At 39.9% G+C, this 23,060-nt stretch overlaps 1 protein-coding gene across 1 annotated transcript in view; it reads left to right on the top strand.

Moving 5' to 3' along the window:
- The first annotated feature begins 333 nt into the window (after positions 1–333).
- The window catches only part of MEGF9 (multiple EGF like domains 9), a 111,536-nt gene continuing 88,809 nt past the window's right edge, over positions 334–23,060 (top strand). The window contains exon 1 of the mRNA XM_002720506.6: positions 334–1,064. Within this exon, the coding sequence (XP_002720552.1) occupies positions 509–1,064 (556 nt within the window). The 5' untranslated portion in view covers positions 334–508. The remainder of the gene's footprint in view (positions 1,065–23,060) is intronic.

Here is a 23,060-nt window from a genome sequence, read left to right as displayed (position 1 = left end):
CGGGGACGCCCCCTCCAGCGGGTTCCCCGCCCCAGGTCGCGCTCGCAGCCTAATGGAGCAGACGACTTGGCTCGGCGTCTGCCTCGCAGGGCACGTCCTTTGTCTGCTCCGCTGCGCCCGGTGCCCGAGGCCCTCGCCCCGCTCTTTGGGCAGACAAAGCCGCGGCCGCAGCGAGCCCGGCCGGCTGGAGCGGGACTCGCGCCACCCTCCTCCCGCCCTACTTCCCGCCCCCTCCCTTCGGCGTTCTCTGATTGGTCCGCGAGGCTACAAAGAGGCTGGGTCACGTGAGCTGGCGTGGCCTCTCATTGGTGGGGCGCTGCTGCCAATCGAGGAGGGCGGGCTGTCAGCGATCGGCCCGGTCGCTCCCTCCGCGCTGGGGCCCGCCCGCGGGGCCGGCCGCCTGTCAGAGGGAGGTGGCGATGGTGCGCCCGGTGGCGGCGGCGCCTGCGGCGGCTTTCTCGTTCGAATTGCAGGGAGAAGATGACTGACCAACCGACTGGCTGAATGAATGAATGGCGGAGTCGAGCGCGCCATGAGGAGCCTGCCGAGCCTGTGCGGCCTCGCCCTGCTGTGCTGCGCCGCCGCCTCAGCAGCCTCGGTGGGGAATGTCACCGGTGGCGGCGGGGCCGAGGGGCAGGTGGACGCGTCGCCGGGCCCGGGGCTGCGAGGCGAGCCCAGCCAGCCCTTCTCTAAGGCACAGGCCCCGACGACCGGATCTCCCCGCAGTCCCCAGGCTGCGACCTCCTCAGCCCAGTCTCCGGAGACCACCCCTCTTCAGACGACGGCCGGACCCGCTCCCACCACCTTCCAGGCGCCCGTCGGCCCCTCGCCGACCACCCCCTGGGCGGGGGAACGCACTCCGACCATCCCTCAGGCGCCGACCAGACCAGCGCCCACCACCCTGTCTGCGACTACTGGTCGGGTGCCGACCACCCCCGTAGCGACCACCGTTCTGGCGCCGACCACTCCCGGGACCCCAACCCCCATTCTCCCCAGCAGCAGCGGCGGCGGCGGCGTCCCACCCACCCCACCTGCCACCGAGGCCCCCTCTCCGCCTCCCCCAGGTGAGTCCCACCGCCTCCTGCTTCACTGGCCGGACACTCCCCGGCCGCTGCCGGTCCTCACCCCGCTCCCGGCATCTGGATCAGGCGCTTGGCTGGAATCGATTGTTTCTCGTTCCTCCCCCGCCCCCCAAGGCTCCCCAGAATCGGGCTCCCAATGGGAGGTCCAAGCTCCACCTAGCCTCCCCCCCCCCGCCACCCCAATATGGAAACGCTTTGTCCCCCCTGGGCTGGCTCCTTCGGGAGGGGACGGCTGCTGAGTGAAAGGCGTCGCATCTCTTTCCCGCAGGGCTCTCTGGCCTTGGTCAGAGACCTGGGATGGGCGCAAACTTTTGGGTTCCGTTCACTCACGCAGCCTCCCCGCCTGGGTTATTAGGGGAAGTTTGGAAGCCAGCACTGCACCTCCGTCAACCCAGAGGTCAAAAACGGAGAATCAGGGGTTCCTCCCAAAGCCCCAGTTTCCTAGTGCATCTCTTCTTGTGTATGTACATTCAAGGGTGTGTGTGACAAGTAGAAGAGATATGGGGGGGGGGAGGGTTTGTTTACAAACAGTAGCACAGACCGTTTGAGGCCCCAAATAAAAAAAATAACAAAGGCTTTGTAAACCATGGTTGCCATGCCAACGGGAGGATTCGGCAGGTCAGTTGGGACAGGTGTGTATCTGGGTTGAGCTGGTTTATAAATTAGGTTAAATCCCTTCCATGCACCCTGTTTTTTCTCTTGTCACTCCCAGGGTCAGTGTGTTTGCACAAAAACACAAGTTAAGCAAGGTGGCCATTTTTGTCCCCTTACAGTGGTGTGCTCAATTTTACGAATGCTGAGAAATGCCAGTTTTTGGGATTCTTCCTTCTGCTGGTTGAAGTCAAAGAGAAGTTAGAGACAACTCCATTTCTTTCCTCCTTTATGTCTAGGATGGGCCTGGAACTAAACAAATAAGACTCACCTGTCACAACATTTTCAGCCGGAGTCTCTGAGTTCTGCTTTGAGTTAGAGAGCAGATTAGTCCAAGCCAGTTGTCTAGCTGGATCTCTGACCTAATTCTTGGGCTCAGTGATTTACTGGGAGTCAGGTATAGACTATAATTGAGTTTGTAGAGAATTTTCCCACATGGTTATGAGCCTCACTACAGTCTTGCACCTTGGGTTGGAGCCTAGCAGTGACATAAGCAGGAATGTGAATTATTCACCCACGGAGGGCCAAGTTTGCATCTCTTCTAGTTTCAAGGAGTCTAGTAGCTAGCAAGGTTTTACCTGTACCCGTTTTGACTTTCTTACAGAGACTGACATGTCACTCGGGAGACAGGAACATAGTGGTTGAAGAATGTGGACTCGGGTTCATTCTTAGGTTTGCATCCTACCTCTGTCCTTTATGAGCTACGTAAGCTTGGGGGCGGGTCATTTAACTTCTCTGGCCTTAGTTTCTTCAACTGTGAAATGGAGGTAATAATACCGCATAGGAGTGCTGTAACGATTAACTAAGCTTACACATTTATAGTGCTTAGAACAGCTCCTGGTACAGAGGAAGCACCATCTGTATGTTAGCTACGCTTCTGAAGGGCTGTGTTTGTGTGGCTTGAAAAGTGTTTGAGAAACCTAGTAGGGACTTGTGGTTATTTCTGTTTGTTTTAGTAAAATATAATAGAAAAAGAATGAATTAGGTTTTTCTGGCGCTTCAGGACACTGTAGCATTTAAGCAGCAGTATTACTTATTTTGGTTAATAGCTCATAAGTAAATCTGTTTAACTGATGTTATTTAACTTTCATTATTTTTGTATTGTTTTTTTTTAAACTGCAAAAATAACCTTTTCTTTCAAAAATACGAACAATCAGAAGTCCACAAAGGAAAAAGTGAAAGTCACTCCTTCACTGCCTGCTAGTTCCAGTCAGTCCCTGAGTTACTACTGTCAGTTCGTTGGATCTTTTTTCAAACATTTTTTTTCTGGATATATGTAAGCATGTACATAACAGTTTGAATAGTTTTTTTTTAAATAAAAATGAATGATTCTATGCATATTGTTTTGCAACTTGCTGTATTCACTTAACTAGATATTGTGGACTTTTTTAATGTCAGTGGTTGGTGTCTGGTCTTCCTATTTTTAATATTTGCACTTTCCATAGTAAGAATGTATCCTAATTTATTTAACAATCCTCTAGTTATGAACACTTAGCTTGCTTCTAGGATTCATTTTAAAAAACAGAGAAGAATGTGTTCTTGTTAAGTCCATCATGTATTCATTGTAGTCTCTAAAACTTTGACTCAAGTTTTTTAGAATCCAAATTGATTTAAAATAAAGCTGTATTTGTTAATATTTGTCATCTGAACTGTTGTTCAAGGCTTTTAGTAACTTCTATGGACTAACATAAAATTTGGTTTGTGGTGGTCTTCGGGCGACAGAAGTTTTAGAAGGTTGTCCAACTTCAGAAGCTCTCCTGTGTTTTAAATATTCTATAGTTTGTCTTTTCTGTGAATAAGAAACTCTGGGTTGCCTGTGCCTAGGTCCCTGAAGCTGAACTGATTTTGGAGGCTTATTGACAGCCGTAGGTAAGCCCAGTCTTGGCTTTCCAATGATATGGTCAAGTATAGACTTTCTGCCTGAGCTCAGGGCTCTGTTGGACTTTACAGAGTAAACATTTCTTTTTGACAACAGAGGGAAAGCTTCCATTTCAATTTGAGAGCAAGTTTGGCTTGCAAAGTTGAATTCCCTGGCATTTGGGGGTGGCTGTAGGGAATTTGTTAGTTTCAATGTTCCTGTAAAGACAGAGTACTATTGCTAATATACTATTCAGCTCGAGAAATCTTATAACTGCTTTTTAAATTAATAAGAATTTCTTTCCTGGAGATCTAACTGAGAGTTCTTGCCTGCCCCTCAATGAGGGCCTTCTTTTGTTTACAGGGACATTGATCTGCAAGCTGAAACTAATTGCACAGCAAGAAGGCACTTTCTTTTCCCAAACCTGGCAAAACGTTCTGCTGATTGGTTGACTGGATGGGACATTTTAAGAAGAGTGAAGGAAGATATTATGATACTAGAGAGTCATGATAATTAGTAAGATACTGATATAAATGTTTGATTTTTTTTTAATTATGGACCTTTAAGGTTAGATGGGCCCTTAGTCCTTCCATGGGCTTAGTGGAGATATTTTCCCCTGTAGTTACACTGATCGGTCTGGTGCTACCCTTTGGGGCCATGCAGACCAGGTCAGCTTTCTCTGTGCGGTGACAGTTCTTCAGGGATTTTGGGACAGTGATCATACTCCCTCAAGTCAGCTCCTTCAGCTAGTCTTTATGTGACGTGGTTTCAAATTCCCTTACCATCCTGGTCACCTCTCTTCTGGGCTTTTTCAGTCTTTCTGTGTCTCTTCCAAAACGTGGAGCAAAGCTGAACCTAATGCTCCAGATGCTGAGCCAGAGTGTTCTTTCTGGAGGTGATAGTGCTGTCGATGTAGTTAGTCCCTGTCACAGTAGCTTTTTCAGCAGCCACATTCCGTTGTTGACTCACTGAGCCCATTAAGATAGCTGAGTCTTTTTTTTTTTTTCCTTGTCTTCTAAATATGTGCTGCACGGTCCTTCCTTTTTTCTCAACTTGGAAATTCTTGTAATTTTCTAAAGTATAACCAGAGACATTTACCAAACTTAGGTTGATTGTGTTAGATTTAAGTAATTCTTTGTAGATCCCAATCTGTCAGTGTACTCCTCCCAATTTACTCACATTTCCCTATAGGGTGATCCTATGGACAGAATTTAAGGATTAGTTAGAGCATGCTATTATTGTCTCATATCGGAGAGTTTTCGGAGAGTTATGGATGATAAACCAGTTTGGAAAGGGACAGAGAATAATTTAGTTCCCAAAGATTTCTTTCAGCTCTAAAGTTTTGTGATTTGCTATGCATGTTCAACATACATTTTGTTCTCCAAAGAGCTTTAATTATTTATTTTAGATCTAAATTATGAGAGTAGATTTTGTTTAAGCAAACCCTAGAATTTAAAGTTTGAAAACGCTCGATTACTCCAACATGTAAATAAAATCTTATAAATGCATTCTATTTGAAAGGAACATTCTGGGAATATAGGGTCCTCCTAGCTGTATTGGGAAAATTTTTTTTTCATCCTAACATTGTTTACTACTAGGTTCAGGGTCTTATTACTTGTGGTTTTTTAAGGTGTCACATACTGTAAAGGAACCGAAACTGCACAAGCTGCAGAGATAATACAGGTCTACAGTCTTTTATCCAAAACCTTTGATGTAGGATGTATTTTAGACTTGAAAATTTTCCAGATTTTAAAATGTTAACAGATACATTCCAGTGAAGCTGATACAGCATACTGTAATCAAACACGTTAAGATTTTTGCAGCAAAATGCATATTGAGTGGGATAAATAGAGATTATAAGTAGCATTTGATCAGGTCAGATTTTGATTCCGGGTGTATATAGGGCAGGGTAGGTATATGAAACAAATGAGTTACAGAAAAATGTTTGGTTTTGGAGATTCTGACTTTTAACATCGGATTTGATGGACTGTGGACCACTGGAATACTGCAAACACGCTTGCTATGTTTCTGGTGCTATTCTAAGTTGTCTTAAGTATAGTAACTCATTTAATCATCGGAGCAGTTTGGTACTATTATTACCCCTTGTTTTATAGACTTTATAAGGAAACCCAGGCCCAGAGAAGCCAAGCTGTGGTAGAGCCTAATCATTCTGGCTCCAGAATCTGTATTATTAGCATTTAAAGAAATAATTGCTTGGGCTGGGCATTTGGTTTAGGGATTAAGACACTTCTGGGGAAGCCTGTGTCTTATATCACTGTCTGTGTTTCAGTCCCAGCTCTGCTCCCAATTCCAGCTCCCTGCTAACGTGCATCCTGAAAGTTAACATGTGATGGCTGCAGTGATTGGGTCTTTGCCACTCAAGTGGGAGAACTGGATTGACTTCACAGCTTCTGGGTTTGGCCTGGCCCAGCACTGGTTGTTCTGGGCATCTGGGGAATGAACCATTGAGTAGGTGGGAGGTCTGTCTGTCAGTGTGTGTGTCTGTCTCTTTGCCTTTCAAATAAATAATTTTTTTTTTTCAAATGAGGAGTCTCTGAAAGGGGGAAAAAAAAAGAAAATACTTGCCTAAAATAGAAGAGTAGGAAGCAATTTTGCAAAAATATGAGTTTTTGTATGTTAACGTGAGAAAATTTCTTTGTTTTTGGCATTTCATTTCATTATATGCTATTCATTCACCCACCTCCTCAAATTTTTTGTTTTACCATGTTTTGCAATGGTGACATTAAATTATAGCTCTTATTCTTCTATTAATTAGATTCTGTTCTGGCTTGTGATGGAGCAATTTGTCTGTATTCTTTTAAAGGCCTGGCCCAGGGATTTCTCAAATTTACTGTATCTTATTCCTGGCCCAAGTGCCTAGCTTTCCATAGAAATTTCTTAGTCTGATTAGTTTTTGAAACAGCATAGTTCAACTCCAGAACATTAGTTTCAAATCTTCTAAATTATGACTGCCGGAAAGCCTTCTGGCTAGTTGAAAATTTACACATTGAAATAATTTGACTAGGTCTTTTTATCTTGAGTCTTTTAAAGAACCATAAAATTAAAGTGTGCATTACTTTTCATCTCAGCATTTCTAAACATGTATACATTAACTTCCAGACGTCCTGGCACCCTTATAAAAAGAATGGAAGAAAAGTATCACAGTGCTGTTTTTACTGATGAGTAAATTATGGGTACTGAGATTACTGCTCTAAAGCATTAACAGATCAGAAGAGAATAAAACAGAAGATCTTGTTGAGCTGAAAGACAATGTTAGATGATATTTTTAGTTGTAAATAGCTTTAATTCATACTTCTCTGCTTTGATCTTGATTTTTGTTTTCTGTAGGTATGCTATGAAAATATTTGTTACTAATGTTGATATTATATTACAGGTACCTCTATTGTGATCACTTAGTCTTTTTACAAGGATACATTTTGATTTATATGTTTTTCACTATAGACAACTACCCTAACTGAATTAGGAAGTTTAAAGGGAGATGTTTTTAAAAAACTGTGACAAAAAAGGTTATGTCTGGATACATATGTGTTTGAATTACAGTAAAGATTTACTCGAAATAACTATTCTTTTAGGTATATCTAAGTACATGTGATAAATTTATGTCAAAATAATGGCTGTTAGTAATGCCACTGTTCCACAGTTAGTTATTGTCAGAAGAAATCTTTCCCTATTGCTTTTTCTTCGAAATAAGAAAATCTTTTCTCCATTCTGCTTGCTCATTTTTTTCAATTTAAATTCCTCTATATGTCCCTCTCTTGTTTCTAATTCTTACCCTATCCATCCTTTCCACGTTCTTTAAGGAACCAAATTGCTCTCTCTATTTAACAATTTACCACTTTGTCCCCCTTCAGTGGCTCCTCAAAGCCCAATTCTTCCAAGAAGTCTTTCTTGAGGAACAAAAAGCCCTTGAAGATGTCCTGGTATCAGGGTGCACAGGGTTGAACACTTTGCACTCAGAACAAAACTTGTCTTTCTCTGTGACTCCAATTTCTTTCCTATTGACTTGCTTTTAGTCTTATTTAATTTAGATAATTATGCCCAATTTTAAGAAGATGTCATCATGTACACAATATTCAGAACATGGTATTAATTTTCTCTTTTTGAAAAAAAAAAATTCTTTTTGCTCTGAGGAGACTGCTTTATATTGCCCAGCTTTTTATTTTTTCTTCTCCTGAGAAAAAACAAGGGGAAAAACTGCCTCTTAAAAAATCAAGTATTTTGAATAAGTGTCAGATTTCTTTTTCTATGTATGAAAATTATGAGTTGTTTCTGTTGGTAGGTGGATTTGGGATGCTTACCAATATAAAAGGCTTAATTTGGTTGAGAAACAAATGTTTGATCTTTTGAATGACAGCATTCCCCTGTAGAAATATAATTATGGTTAATAATGAGCAGAGTGCTTCTAATAATTAACAATTGTGCATTGCGTTAGAGTTCACAAACTGCTCTTAAAAATCTGAAGACTTTACCTTCCATACTTTGTGGATTTCTGGGTATTACATGAGTGGAAAAAAGGCTTAGCTTCTGTCCCCTGTACTTCTCTTGGAGAATATTGACCAAATCTTTACAAAATTTTGATGTGTTTCACATTTGATATTTTGCGTTTCCAACTGTTGTCCTTTAAGCTTATTTGGTGGAGTGTGAATCTTTGACTGATTTGGTTGCCCATATTTAAAGGATGGAAAAATGGTATTTGGAGAAGAGGATTAAAAAAATATTTTCTGTCCTAAGCACTACACTGAGTTGAATATTTTAGAAAGAGCCCAGTAGTAATTGAAAGTAAATTGTGACAGAGATAAAGTGAACCATGAAACTTACTGAGAGGGCTATCGTAAATTTCATATCTTCATGTTGAACTATTCTCCTTTCTTGGTGTAGGAATCTTTTGGAATTATCTAAAGTTGCTACTTCACCTTTTATTGTCTCAATTTAGCATGCTTAGTATTTTCTAAGAGACTTAGTACTTTCCCATCTCTCATTTCCAGTCTGTTATTTTAACACTTTGGCAAAGAAGGTAATTAACATTAACTAATATTACTGTATACCTGATTACCTAGCCGAGGATTTTGTTTTTATATACACTGAGTTAGTTAATTCTTAGACAACGCAGTAGTTAAATATTATTATCCCTGTCTTACCCATGGCAAATACTAGAATTCGTAAAGTTAAAAGTATTAGTTTGCCCAAGCCTATCAAGCTTACAGACTCCATGAAGGCAGATGCATCTGTTTCTTTTGTTTCCTCCTGTCTGGTCCAAAATAGATTCTCAACAGTGATTCAGTAAGTGAAGAAGAAATGATTTGTAGTTACGCTAGACATACAGAATGTTCTTGAGAAAAATAATGCAATCATAGGGTTTTTTCCTTTTAGTTTAGAAATGAATGTTTTTCCTTTTTTACTCCTTTGCACATAGTAATGTTGGAACCTACTTAGGGAAAATGGAACTCTTTGAGATATAGTATATTGCATGTATTCATTTTATTTTTTGCTATATTACTTTGTCCTTTCTACTTTTTTTAATTAAAAAAAGAGCAACAATAGACAAATGAACAGCTGTTGACTTTTGTAGAAAGAGTAGCTAAGTTGGAAAAGTTGAACACATGTCAGTAAGATATGAGATCCAAAGTTTTTACTAGGTTGATAATCTTGGGCAATTAATTTTCATCTATAAAATGAGAGATTAGAAGTGTGTGTGTGTGTGTGTGTATGTATTTTAAGATTTATTTACTTAAAAGAGTTACAGAGAGATGGGGAGGAACAAAGGTCTTCTATCCACTGGTTCACTCCCTGAGTTGTCACAATGGCCAGGGTTGAACAAGACTGAAGCCAGGAGCCAGGAACTCCTGGGTCTCCCATATGGGTTCAGGGACCCAAGTACTTGGGACATCTTCTGCTGTTTTCCCAGGCCATTAGCAGGGAGCTGGATTGGAAGTGGAACAGCCAGGACATGAACAGGCACCTAAATGGAATGCCTGCATCACAGGCAACAGCTTTACTGGCTACACCACAAGGCCAGCCCTGATTTTTTGTTTGTTTGTTTGTTTGTTTTTCAGACAGATTTGGGAGCTAGTGTAGAGACTGGAGAGGCTAAGTAAACCTTCTTGTATACCTTCCATACCTAACACTCAACCTCTTACACTCATATCACCATCCAGACTCTATAATCAACTCTATTCTCTTCTGATTTTTATATTGGGTTTATTCTTTCAGTAACAATTTTTGAAATAGAAATTCTACACTGAAATCCTATGATAAAGAAATTATGGCACTCTCTGAACTATTATGTGGCCATTAAAATGCTTATATTATAATTAGTAATGTAACACAGGAAAGACATGCCAAAATAATTGGCTAAGACCAAGTAATGGGGTTATAGGCAATTTTAATTACCTTATTTGTGTTTTTCTGAATTTTTAAAGTTTTTTGGCTATATCTAATTTTAATTTTATAGTCATAAAAATAAAGGGAGGAAAAATGTATACAAAGTTATGGTAAGCTTGGTAAGCCTTTACTTATTTGAGATCAAATCAGATTTTACCCAGGGCCATTTAATGGTAATTTCTGTTGCTGACCCAGCAAGTTTGATCTACATCAGAGATACTTGCTTAGTCTCAGTGAATGATAATTTTCAAGAAGGGAGACTATTCCTGAGGCCTGACAAGTCTTAGATATAGGATAAGGATGACATATTTAAGATTTGGTCCTTTTAGGGAAGATTTAACTGATTTCTTCACCAGAGGTTAGAGAGAACTGGTTCTTTCTCCATTTCATTCTGTCTTGGGAATATAAAACATGCACTTTAAAGTTAGTTAAAGGTGGCTTGTTGAAATAGATCTTGTTTAAATTGTGCAAAATTTGCATTCATGGCATTGTTCACAGCTTTTACCAATAAAGGATTTTTTTACTGTTTCCTTCTTTACAGATATGGAGTCTCAAAAAGTGTGGTTCCAGACTGTCCATATGTTTTGTAATTAGATCAGATGGGCTTGCTTTTACACTGGCAATATAACAGCTGTCCTATGTGATACCTTGCCAGGGAGAAAGCTAAGCTCCAAGAGAAGAGGTGATTTATTCATTTGGAAAAAGGAATGTGTTCTGCCTAGTCACAGGGTAAACAATAAGGAGTAGGAATATCTTGAACCTGGCTGAGAAATGTTAAATAATTTTTTTTTTCTTTTTAAGATTTATTTATTTATTTGAAAGGCAGAGAGAGAGAGAGAGAGAGAGAGAGAGAGAGAGAGGATATTTTCCATCTACTGGTTCACTCTTCAGAAGGCCACAGTAGCCGGGGCTGGGCCAGGCTGAAGCCAGGAGCCAGGAGCTTCTTCCAGGTCTCCCACATGAGTGCAGGGGCCCGAGTACTTGGACCATCTTCTGCTGCTTTCCCAGGCACATTAGCAGGTAACTGGATTGGAAGTGGGCAGCCGGGACTCAGGAACCAGCATCCATATGGGATGCCAGCACTGCAGGCAGAGGCATAACCTTCTACACCACAGTGCTGGCCCCTACATAATGTTTTTGGTTTGAGAGGTACAGAGAGAGAGAGAGAGAGACAGACAGACAGACAGACACAGAACTCTCATTCACTGGTTCACTCCTCAAATGTCTTCAATGACTGGGGCTGGGCCAGGTTGAAACCAGTTTCTGGGAACTCAATCCAAGTCTCTCATGTTGGTGGCAAGGACTCAACTACTTGAGCCATCACTTGCTGCCTTCCAGGGTACATATTGGAATCAGGAGCAGAGTTGAGAGTCAAACTCAGGCACTCTGATGTGAGATATGGACATCCCAAGTGGTTAACTGCTAGGCCAAATGCCCACCCCTAAATGATTATTTTTTAAAGATTTATTTATTTGAAAGGATGAGTTACAGGCACACAGACACATACACACACACGTGTGAACACACACACACAGATCTATCTTCCATCTGCTGGTTCATTCCCCAAATGGCTACAGAGGCTGGCGCTGGGCTGATCAGGAGCCAGGAGCTTCCTCCGGGTGTCCCACATGGATGCAGGGGCTCAGGACTCGGGTCATCTTCCACTGCTTTCCCAGATGCATTAGCAGGGAGTTGGATGCAAGTGGAACAGCCAGGACTCCAACCGGTGCCTATATAGAATGCTGGCACTGTAGGTGGTGGCTTTACCCACTAGGCCATAGCACCATTCCCCCCTGAATGACTTTTATTTAATAAATTTTAGACTCTTTAGATAACTTATTTTGGAAACTTATTCATTCTTTTGTGCTTCCTAGAAACTGGCATATTACAGGGGATCATGTTTGATTTATTATTATTATTTTAAATCTAGTGCTTTTATGTATATGAGCAAAGAGAAGAGAGTAACATTGTTGATTGTAAAAAGAACATTATATTCCCTAGTTCTTTTTAATTTTGGAATTGATCTTTAAAGATAAAATTTCTTTAAATATATTTTATGGGAGTAGGCATCGATACAGTTGTTAAAATGCCACTCAGGGCATGTCATATCAGAGTGCCTGAGTTTTAGTCTTGGCTCTGCTTCCAATTCCAGGTTCCTACTAATATGCACTCTGAGAGGCACCAGATGATGGCTAAAGTAGTTGTGTTCCTGCTACCCACATGAGAGACCTGGATTGAGTTCCAGGCTCCTGGCTTTGGCAGAGCCCAGCTCAGTAGTTGTGACATTTGGGGAGTGGACCAGTGGATGGAAGATCTCTCTCCATATCTGTATGTCAGTCTCTGCCTCTCTGCCCTTCAAATAAAATGAAAAAGCTAAGAAAAAAGTAGTTTAGGCTAAGTTTAGATGCTATCTACTCTAAAGGAAATTGGATGAACTGAATAGTGTTTTTTCTTTTTTAAAGCTTTATTCATTTATTTGAAAGTAAGAGTTACACACAGAGAGAAGGAGAGGCAGAGAGAGAGAGAGAGGGAGAGAGAGAGGAATTTCATCCACTGGCTCACTCCCCAACTGGCCGCAATGGCTGGAGCTACGCTGATCCAAAGCCAGGAGTCAGGAGTTTCCTCTGGGTCTCCCATGAAGGTGGAGGGGCCCAAAGACTTGGGCCATCCTCTACTGCTTTCCCACACCATAGCAGAGAGCTGGATCGGAAGTGGAGCCGTTGGGACAGGAACCGGTGCCTGTATGGGATGCCAACACTGCAGGCAGTGGCTTTACCTGCTATGCAACAGCTGTGGCCCCAAACTGAATAGTTTTTTAGGATCTCTTCAGTCCTGTCAGTTACTTACAGGGATGTAATGGTACCTTAAGAAGGATTACTGCCAAAAGAAATCAGCATCTGAAAGAGTTATCTGTACCCCCATTTTCATTGCATCACAATACTAAGATATGGAGGCAACCTAGATGTCCATCAATGTTGACTGGATAAAGAAATTATGGTATACGTACATTATGGAGTACCACTCAGCTGTTAAAAAAAAAAGAAATCCTGTCTTTTGCAACAAGATGGATGTAACTGGAACCCATTATGCTTGGTGAAATAAACAGTCCCAAAAAGACAGATATCATGTTTTCGCTGATCTGAGGTACCTAAAATGTAATGTTTAGAAATGAAATGGACATTTTGAGATTCAATGATTGTTTATAGCCCTTGTCTGTTCTGTTGAGGAACAGTGTTTTTTTTTTTTTTCTTCATACTATTTGTTGAATTCTTTTACTTGGTGTAGGGTTAACTATATGATCATTAAGTAAGCTAAAAATAGATCTTTGTAAAAATTGAGAGTGGGAATGTGAGAGGGAGGAGGAAGAAGCTTGGATGGGAGGGAGGGTTGGGGGGAAGTATCATGAAATATGTGAAACTTGTATAACCTAAATAAAATTAAAAAAAAGGGTTACTGAAAATAATGAGGGAAGAATGGCAATGCTTGGCATTCCAACATATTTATCCTGTTTTTTTTTTTTTTTTTTTTTTTTTTTTTTATTGAGGCTTGATTGGAGGAAGGCATTGAACATTTTTGACTATAGGTTTTTTATTTGACTCTGTATTCATTATACTTGTATAGTGTTTTTGAATGATCAGTTCTGTATGATCAATATTAAAAGGATGGTTCCATCATTGATGCAGCATGGGTTAATGAATAGTTATACACTGTACCAACAACACAAAGCAATCTAGCTGTTGGGTATTATTATACTGAATCACTGGTATATTGCTTGCAAACTTATCCTGTTCAACTTGTTTTAATTTTTAAGTTAGTTTGTTGTTTCAACTTGTCCATAGAGGCAGGTCTGAGTAGTCCAGCTAATCGGTGGAATGGCAGTAGGAACTAAATTATAGTCTTTCTTTTCATTTACTTTGTGAGCTATTTAACACATTTTTAAAAAATGACTTTGTGATTTAGTTTCCCTAAAATGAAAACTATTACTTCCAGTGTCTCATGGCCTTTGAGAAGTAGCACATGTAAATTACCTTGAGCTTTCCTTAAACACAAAGGCTTTATATAATTAAAGCTATTTTTTTTGGTATTCTTTCCAGAATATGTGGTTTGTATGAGTTTATAATATAATGGGAATAAAATAATTTTGATTAAACACAACAAAAAATAAACATGAATTTACATACCTACTTTATATAAAATACATTTTTTGTATTTTATAGTTTATGTATAATTTATAGGTAATTATGTTGTATTTTCCAAAGCTTTGAGATCTTTTAGTATTACTTTTCTTCCCATTATAGCCTGAGAAAATAATTCTTATGTCATATTGAACTCACAACATGAATAAGTTGTGTTTTGTAAATCTTTAATATGTTCATTTTAGAAAATATAAGCAATATAAAGATAAAAATGAACCAATAAATAACTAAAGTTAACACTTTGTGGTAACCACAGAATTTTTTTACATCAACATTTATTTTATCCTCCTCTCTGCCATTGAAAGCATTATAAGGCTGGCACTGTGGCATAGTGGGTTAAGCCTCTGCTGTGGCATGGTATCCCATATGGAGCGCCTGTTCATGTCCTGGTTACTACACTTCTGATTTAGATTTCTGTTTATGGCCTGGGAAAACAGTGGAAGATGGCCCAAATACTTGGGCCCCTGCACCTGCATGGGAGACCTGGAAGAAGTTCCTGGCTCCTGGCTTCGGATAGGCCCAGCTCTGGCTGTTATGGCCATTTCTCTTTGTCTCTCTGTCACCTTTCTCTCTCTCTTTCCCTCTCTCTGTCTGTAACACCACCTCTCAAACAAATAAATTAAAAAAAAAATCTTAAAAAAAGGAAATTATTGTGTATGGATATATTAATTTTAAATTTCAAATATTTTAATGTTTTGGAAATGAGAAATCTAAATTAGTTTGAAAGTAGTACTGTTTTGCTATCACTAATAATGTAAATTATGAAACTTTGGGTCTTTGCTATATTCAAATTACCATATTAGGTGCCTCCTAATAGTTACAGAAAAAAAGCTATCCCATGAAACTTTTTATTACCGCATATATTGCTCCACCTCTCACAGCAATAAATGAGGTCACTTATTTGTTATGAAAACGGAAATGTGAATTGGATTTAGCACTCTTCTGGAAAAGTCAAATATGTGACAGACCAAAATGGGAAAAAAAAATTCACCACAATTGCATTATTTTCCATGTCATCAAAAAGAATATAAATCTATTTTGGATAGTGATCTAAAACTTTGTACAATGCTTTAGTTGAGACTTGGTACTCTCTGGCAGAACCAAACCAGTGACTTATTTTTCTTTTGTTTGTTCCAGCCAAGTATGATTTTTTCTTGAATTCAAATGGCCCCTGAAAGCCCAAAAGAGTCTGGAACCGAGCCAGGCATTTGGTATTTTTAGTCCTGTGGTGAGAGAAGTCAAGGTGCCCATCTGCCTGGCTTATCCATTGCCAAAAAGCCTAGGTGCTATGCTAAAAGGATATGCCAAAGGATGGCTCTGGCCTTCAGGAAACTGCTGTCTACCTTACATAATGATCTCTGTTCTCTGAATTTTGAACTGGGAAATCAAAGCCATATGAAGCATACTGTTATTGAATGATTATTAAATTAATATGTATAGAACTCAATATTTAATGATTGCCATATAAACTAATAATCAGCATAGTAAACATCCACTGAAAGCTATCATTATTAATACCATTTTATTATCTATTCAGTGTATTTGAAAAATAGTAGGGAGAACTTTGTTAATTCTAGATGAATAAACTTAACAGCTTCCTTTACACAGTCTGGAGACTGTTAACACATTGCTAATCAAGAAGAGTTACACGTTGTCAAGATGAACCTTGCTTTATAAGTGGTTTTAAGGTACAAGATGGGACCATATGTTTGAGGCAAAGGCTCCTTTTTGTCCTTCAAGAGTGGCCCAGGTCAGGCAGGAATTAGCATGTGTCATGTTGCCAGATAGAGCAGTGAAGCTACTGCTCAGCACTGGACTACTGGAAGCTATTTTCAAAAAATAAATGCAAAGATAGGACACTACAAACAGCCTTGAAACAGCCATTGTCTTGTTTTGACAGGTGTATATTCTGGATTTTTGGTAGGTGTCAAGCCTTAGCCACAGATGACCTAGTAAAGTGAAAATAAGATTGGGCCTGTGGAAAGACAAAGCCACTCAATTATATATATGTAACAACACTGGTAGTTTTGAAAGCATGTCAAATACAAAATTCACATGCAAGTCCAAGTCCTATTATGTCCCTGGGCTTCAATACCATCCCCTGAAACATAAGTTTATAGCACCTACCTAATAGGGTTCTTGAGTATTGGAACTAGAATTCAGACCTGACTCTGACTCAGAAGTCTGTGTACTTTATTCCCCTTTGCTAAAGTGGGCTGCATTACCAAAGCAGATGGAAGTAGCAGAAAATGAAATAAAGCAGTCAGTGGAAGCAGAACACATTTTGGTTTCTGTTTTTATTACCTCCCCTACCAAATTCCAGCTTTTTCTCTCAGTACGGTTCTGAGTTATAGACAGTGATCAAGGTTTACTTGATTAGCTACTGTGAAAATAAAAATTGGATCAAAGCATGCTTCTCAAAGCAGATCGGGGTGTGGAGTGGGGGTGGAGGGAGGAGATAGTGGTGGAAATAAGGTAGAAAAGCATGGTTCATGTAAAGCAGAACTGAATGACGCTGTGCATGCGATTGTCTAATCAGTACTGGAGGGTGGGTGCCAGTAGAGACAATGTAATTCTTACTAGCATTTGGCAAGTACTACCGCATGGTAAATGACAATAAAACCTCTCATCTCTAACTTACTACGGACTCTAGATTAAGATGCTGATGCATGACAATATGCTGTAAAAAAAAACCAGGTGATAGTTGGCCATATAAAAATCATAAAAGAACATCAGACTTGCAAACAAGATTTTCACTTCTGCCAGTCACTTCAGGATTTATTTCCCTTACTCCTTTTTATAAACTTCCCTCCTCACTCAGGGTTTGCTTGTCTCAGGTCAGGCAAAGGAATAGTTATACAATTATTTCAAGGATACACTCAGCCCCATCTTATCCAATTGCAAAACATATTGGCAATTAATATGTAAAATTTTGTAGGATTTGTGTTTATTAGAATAGCTTCAGTTTGTATGGCATCAGTATTCAAAAATAACAAGTATTGTATCCTGCAAGTACACAAGTACAGTGGGGAGGTGTGAAGAATGCACAGACAATGCAGAACCTAATCATACCATTCTAGCTAATTTTATATAATATTTATGTTTCAATATAATCCTCCTATTTCTTATCATTGAAGTAATCCTATCCCATAAAGTTCAAGTTCATTAATATGACTTAAAGTTTCTCTGAACTTTCTCCATTCTTATTTCCTACACTCCTTTCCTTGTGTTTTAAAATCTAGCAGAATCAAATTTTGTATTTGAGGGGACTTCTAAATTTAATAGAAGATAATTTTGGCATAAAAATTGAAATCCCTGAATAGTTTCTTCTTAATATGTACTTTTTCATGAACTTTTTGAATTTTCCTCTATGCATAATACCTATCATCATTATCATTGATTATAAAGATGATAATAAAGCAATCATCTTTATTGCTAAGGTCTTAACTCTTTGTCAGATACTAAGAGCTTTAAATGAATTGTCATAATCTCATTTAATTCTCAAAGGAACCTTATAAGAAATATGAGGTTTTGAGAGTTAAATAAATTGAAAAATGCTTTCTATAACTGGTAAAATGTGGAACCTTGATTCAAATTCACATACGTTGCTCAGTCTCCTCTTCACCACTGAACTGACTGGGCTCTCCTCACTTTGTAAATGCCATCCCTTCTGCTTGGAATGCCTTTATCTTGAGTTTAAATAGGGTCATAATCGCAAGCAACAGAAATCAATGTGGATTTAATCAGACATGGAGTTACTAAAAAGATACTGAAGAGTTCAGGGGACTCAAACCAGAATCTCCAGGAGAACCAAATTGAGGCCATGAAGATAGAGGTGATCTGCAGTCACACCGACTGAATTTGTCTCTGACAACTGCCAACCAACATTAGCTGCTACAGTTTACAGTCCAGGGGTGGGGAATGTCCAGCCAGTGGGCTCTACAAGGCCTGACAAATCATTTGGTCAGGCCCTGCCAAGGCAACTGCAGGTGGGACTGGAAATTCAATAAATCCATAGCAGGCTAATTTTTAAGTTGACAATTTTGTACAACCCGTGAATGTTGTTATAAATATCCAGATGGTACTTGGCAGAACCAAAGGTCCCCACCCCACCATCAACACTGCTAACCCTGGGTACTGGTTGCCATAGCAAGTACTATTCCATTTGTCGTATTGCATCCATGTCCCCTCTACCACCAGAGATAACTCATGCTCATTTCTTTGAATCATTGGTTTCTAATTCCAAGCCAGGTGATGAGGCATCTGATTGTTGGAGCCTCAATTACTTGTCTATGTATTGGCTTGAGGGGAGGCCAGGAAAACAAGAATCTGACATTATGAACATCTGTGTTGGGGTATCAAGGTTTAAAATAAGCAGAAGTTTCTTGAATAGGAACCAATTCTAAGATAGTGGGGAATTGTGCTGATACTAGGCTGCCAAGAGAATGACAGATGTCTACCACACCCCTTTTATTGACCATCTGACAAACTTATTTGTTCATGAAAAATATTCATCCTGCCTCCTACTTGTTCTACCTTATACATTCTAACATTACTGTACATATTTTTGACTACTTTTTAAAATTTTATTTATTTGTTTGAGAGAGAGAGTTACAGACAGTGAGAGGAAGAGACAGAGAGAAAGGTCTTCCCTCCACTGGTTCACTCCCCAGATGGCTGCAATGGCAGGAGCGGTGCCAATCCGAAGCCAGGAGCCAGGTGCTTCCTCCTGGTCTCCCACATGGGTGTAGGGGCCCAAGCACTTGAGCCATCCTTTACTGCTTTCCCAGGCCACAGCAAAGAGCTGGTTTGGAAGAGGAGCAGCCGGGACTAGAACCAGTGCCCATATGAGATGCCAGTGGCGCAGGCAGAGGATTAACCCACTGTATCACGGTGCCAGCCCCAACAATTTGCTTTTTTTTAAGATTTATTTTATTTATTTGAAAGGCAGAGTTAGAAAGAGAAGAAGAGAGAAACAGAAATATCTTCCATCACTTGTTCACTCCCCAAATGCCCACAATGTCTGGGTCTGGATCAGACCAAATCCAGAAGGCAGGAGCTTCATCCGGTCTTCCATGTGGGTGCAGGGGCCCAAGCACTAAGCACTTAGGTCATCTTCTACTGCTTTCACAGGCACATTAGCAGAGAGCTGGATTGGAAGTAGAGCAGCTGGAACTTGAATTTGCACCTATGTTGGATGCCAGCTTTGCAGATTGTGGCTTAACCTGTGCTGCCATGACACTGGCCATGATTACTTGCTTTTTAAGGACTCCTGTTTTAAGTATTACTTGTTTATGTAATTGACTCCTTTATTGCTTGATTTAAATATAGTTATATAGTTATGTCTTATTGATGTTTGCACTTCATAACATCTACCAGTGATAGCATTCAGCACACAGTAAATATTCAATAGATAGCTGAACTGCATTGAAGCATAAATCTGCCAAACTCACCACCACTGGATTCCGTAAATGCAGGGATTTTTTTTTAAATTAGTTATTTTATTTATCGGAAAGACAGAGTGACAGAGAAGGAGAGAGTGAGAGATCTTCCATTTGATGGTTCACTCACCAAATGGCCACAAAGGTCTGAGCTGGGCCAGGCTGAAGTCAAGACCCCTGAACTCTGCTTCTCCCATGTGGGTGGCAGGGACCCAGGTACTTGGGCCATCTTCTGCTGCTTTCCGAGGCACATTAACAGAGAGCTGTTTCACAGCCAAAACCGGAACTGACTCTCCCATGTGGGCTGCTGGTGCCTCAAGCAGCAGCTGATCCTGCTGCACCACAGCACCAACTCCGGCAGGGATTTTTGTCTTTGCTCTTTCTTTCTCCTCTCTCTTTTTAAACATTATATCCCTAGCGCCTAGATTAATTCCTGTCATGTGGCAAGTCTTCAGTAAGTATCTACAAAGTGAGTGTTCCTAAATTGTAAGTAATTTACCTGTAGGAATGATATTATCAGAAAGATTTGAATGTGAACGGCAACGTCAGAGTTCCGTATTATTTTTTTCTTTTTTTTTTTTTAAGAGATTTTTTTTTTTTTTTTTTGACAGGCAGAGTGGACAGTGAGAGAGAGAGAGAGAGAGAAAGGTCTTCCTTTGCCGTTGGTTCACCCTTCAATGGCCGCCGCGGCCGGCACGCTGTGGCCGGTGCCCTGCGGCCGGCGCCCTGTGCTGATCCAAAGCCGGTAGCCAGGTACTTCTCCTGGTCTCCCATGGGGTGCAGGGCCCAGGCACCTGGGCCATCCTCCACTGCACTCCCTGGCCACAGCAGAGAGCTGGCCTGGAAGAGGGGCAACCGGGACAGAATCCGGCGCCCCGACCGGGACTAGAGTTCCGTATTATTTTAACTGGACCAAAACAATAAGAGGACAGAAAGGCTTTATTTATCTTTCACTACCTCTTTCACTCTCCAGAAGCATAACTGGGATAGGGCAAATTGGAATGTTTTTCTAGACCTATCACAACAGTCACTAGCCGTAAACATGGACTAAAGTGCCACACTTGTTATTTTTTTCATAACCAACTATATCCTTAGATTATATCCATTCTGGGAAGAAGTTGGGCAAACTGTCTTGTTTGTGTGTTTTAAAAGTTTAGTAACCTGGGTCCAATGTTGTGGCACAGCAGTTTAAGCTGCTTCCTGCAATGCTGGCATCCTGTATGAGTACCAGGTTGACTCCTGGATGCTCTGCTTCTGATACAGTTTCCTGCTGATGTGCCTGGGAAAGCAATAGAAAGATGGTCCAAGTTCTTGGGTTCCTGTCACTCATGTGAGACCTGGATGAGGTTCCAGGCTCTTGGCTTTAGCCTGGCCCAGCCCTGGCCATTGTGGCGATTTGGGAAGTGAACCACCGGAAGATCTCTCTCTCTTCCTCTCTCTCTGTAACTCTGCCTTTCAGATAAATAAATAAACCTTAAAAAAATTTAGTAATCTAAGTCCATAGCATCTTACTTTGAAGAAATGAAGAAATGGAGCACCATAATTATGAAATGATTGGTATAAGGGTAGTGGAATAGTAGAGATATACTGTAGACCAGAGTTCTGGGGCTTTCAGAGGTCAGCTTTTTAATGAGAAAAGGATATTAAGTCAAACTGAAAGAGAGCTTTTGTTCAAGCTAACTGAAGAATTACTATTATTAATGATAGCTATAGTCTCTAGAACATGCCTTTCTAAATTTGAATTATTATTCTATCATTTGTTTTTATTATGTTAACTTGGGTAATGCCTTAGTTTCCCATCCATAAAATGGGCGTAATAGTTCTGTTTGCCTCACAGGTTTATTATAAGGATAAAATAATAACAAACGTAAAGCACTTAGAATTCCTGGCATAACTGACCTTTGAATGTTAGCTGTTCTTCTTGTTTTATTTTGAATACCTATTTACCTTCATTGTTCCAGTCCTTTTAATTCTTCACTACCTCAAGTTCTTTGAATTCTTGCGATAAATAATAAGTCACTGCATTTCACAAGTGAGGAACCTGGACTTTGACATAATTGTTTGCTCAGTAGTTACATGACTGGGAAGTGCTGATTGGCTGAGATTCAAACCCAGATCTGTCTTATATTTGAAATTCTTTCTGTCATGGCAAAATAACATGCTGAAAGTAGATTGAATGTAATGTGCTCTACTGTATCCTTCTAATCACTGTTAGTTTTAATGTATCTTTTCCCACCTGTAACCTTTGCTTCTGTTTTCTGATTTGTAGTCATGATTTTTCTGTCCAGACTATGGATTTGTTTACAGTTTTCCACCTTTTTCTTTAGATACATAATAGAAACTATGTACTTTACTTGAAAGCAAAAAGTATGTCCTCCCATAGTACTCTGTCCATTTTAATTTCACTTTCATTTTTTTATTAGCCTAATTGATTTGTATGGTGGTTTGGTTTCCTGGCAAGAAGACTTACATATCTGTTATGAGTAAGCTTATATATTAGCCAACATGACATTTAAAGGCAAATAATGGGCCAAAAACTTGGGACTTTTTACGTTGGTGTAACTAATGTAAGTTGGTTAGAAATAGAGACAATAGTGAGTAACAATATGAAGCTACAAAAGCTTTGTGACCAAATAGTACTTTTGTATTTGTTAATTATTTTTAATTTGTGAATAAAACTTTTAAAGTTCTAAATGGTCTCAATATTTGTTGCCAAAAAAAGTTACACTTGCTATTTTAGAGAATTACGTTTCTTAGCATATGGTATTTCTCCTAAATAACAGATTTTTTTAGCAGTTATCAGAAATTAAACATTTCTCTTTGCTATATATCTTTTAGTTGATAATCTTGTGTAATAGAGCACTTATTTAGAAATACACACTTAAAATCAGTGATTAAATACTCTCCAGGGGCTAATGCCACATGCATCAGGAAGTTATTACTTTCTATTTCTTTATTACTTCACCAATTTGCAATGGTATCTTCCTCTTCCTCTTTTCTTTCCATCTTCCTTTTTTTTTTTTTGGTTTTTAACCAGACAGAATATCAGGTCCTGATTTTTTTTTCTTGTCATGCTCAAATTGGTCTTCAACTATGCTTCACTAAGATGGTTCAGCTTGACTTTTTGTAGGGAAAATGGTGTGCTTTTGTCAATAAATTAACACTATTTTCCCAGTGTTATTAACAAAATAAGGTTATTTTATTCATTTATCAGATATTTGTTAATTAACCCATTGTGCATCTAGTGCTGGGCTAGATAGGTGATAGGCAAATAAGACATAGTTCCTATCCTTGAGATTGTAGTGAACGATATAGAGAATTTGACATTGAATGATAGGCGCCATCATAGTGGTATGGACAGGGTACTGTAGGAGCAATGAGGGGACTATTTATGACAAGACTTTTAGGGGGTGAGGGAGGAGGTCAGGGA

The sequence above is a fragment of the Oryctolagus cuniculus genome, chromosome 1, assembly GCF_051225735.1.
Source record: "Oryctolagus cuniculus isolate XC-2025 breed Fujian yellow rabbit chromosome 1, ASM5122573v1, whole genome shotgun sequence".
Lineage (NCBI taxonomy): Eukaryota > Metazoa > Chordata > Mammalia > Lagomorpha > Leporidae > Oryctolagus > Oryctolagus cuniculus.
The sequence above is the reverse complement of the archived record's forward strand: the minus strand, read 5'-3'. Positions and strand labels throughout refer to the sequence as shown.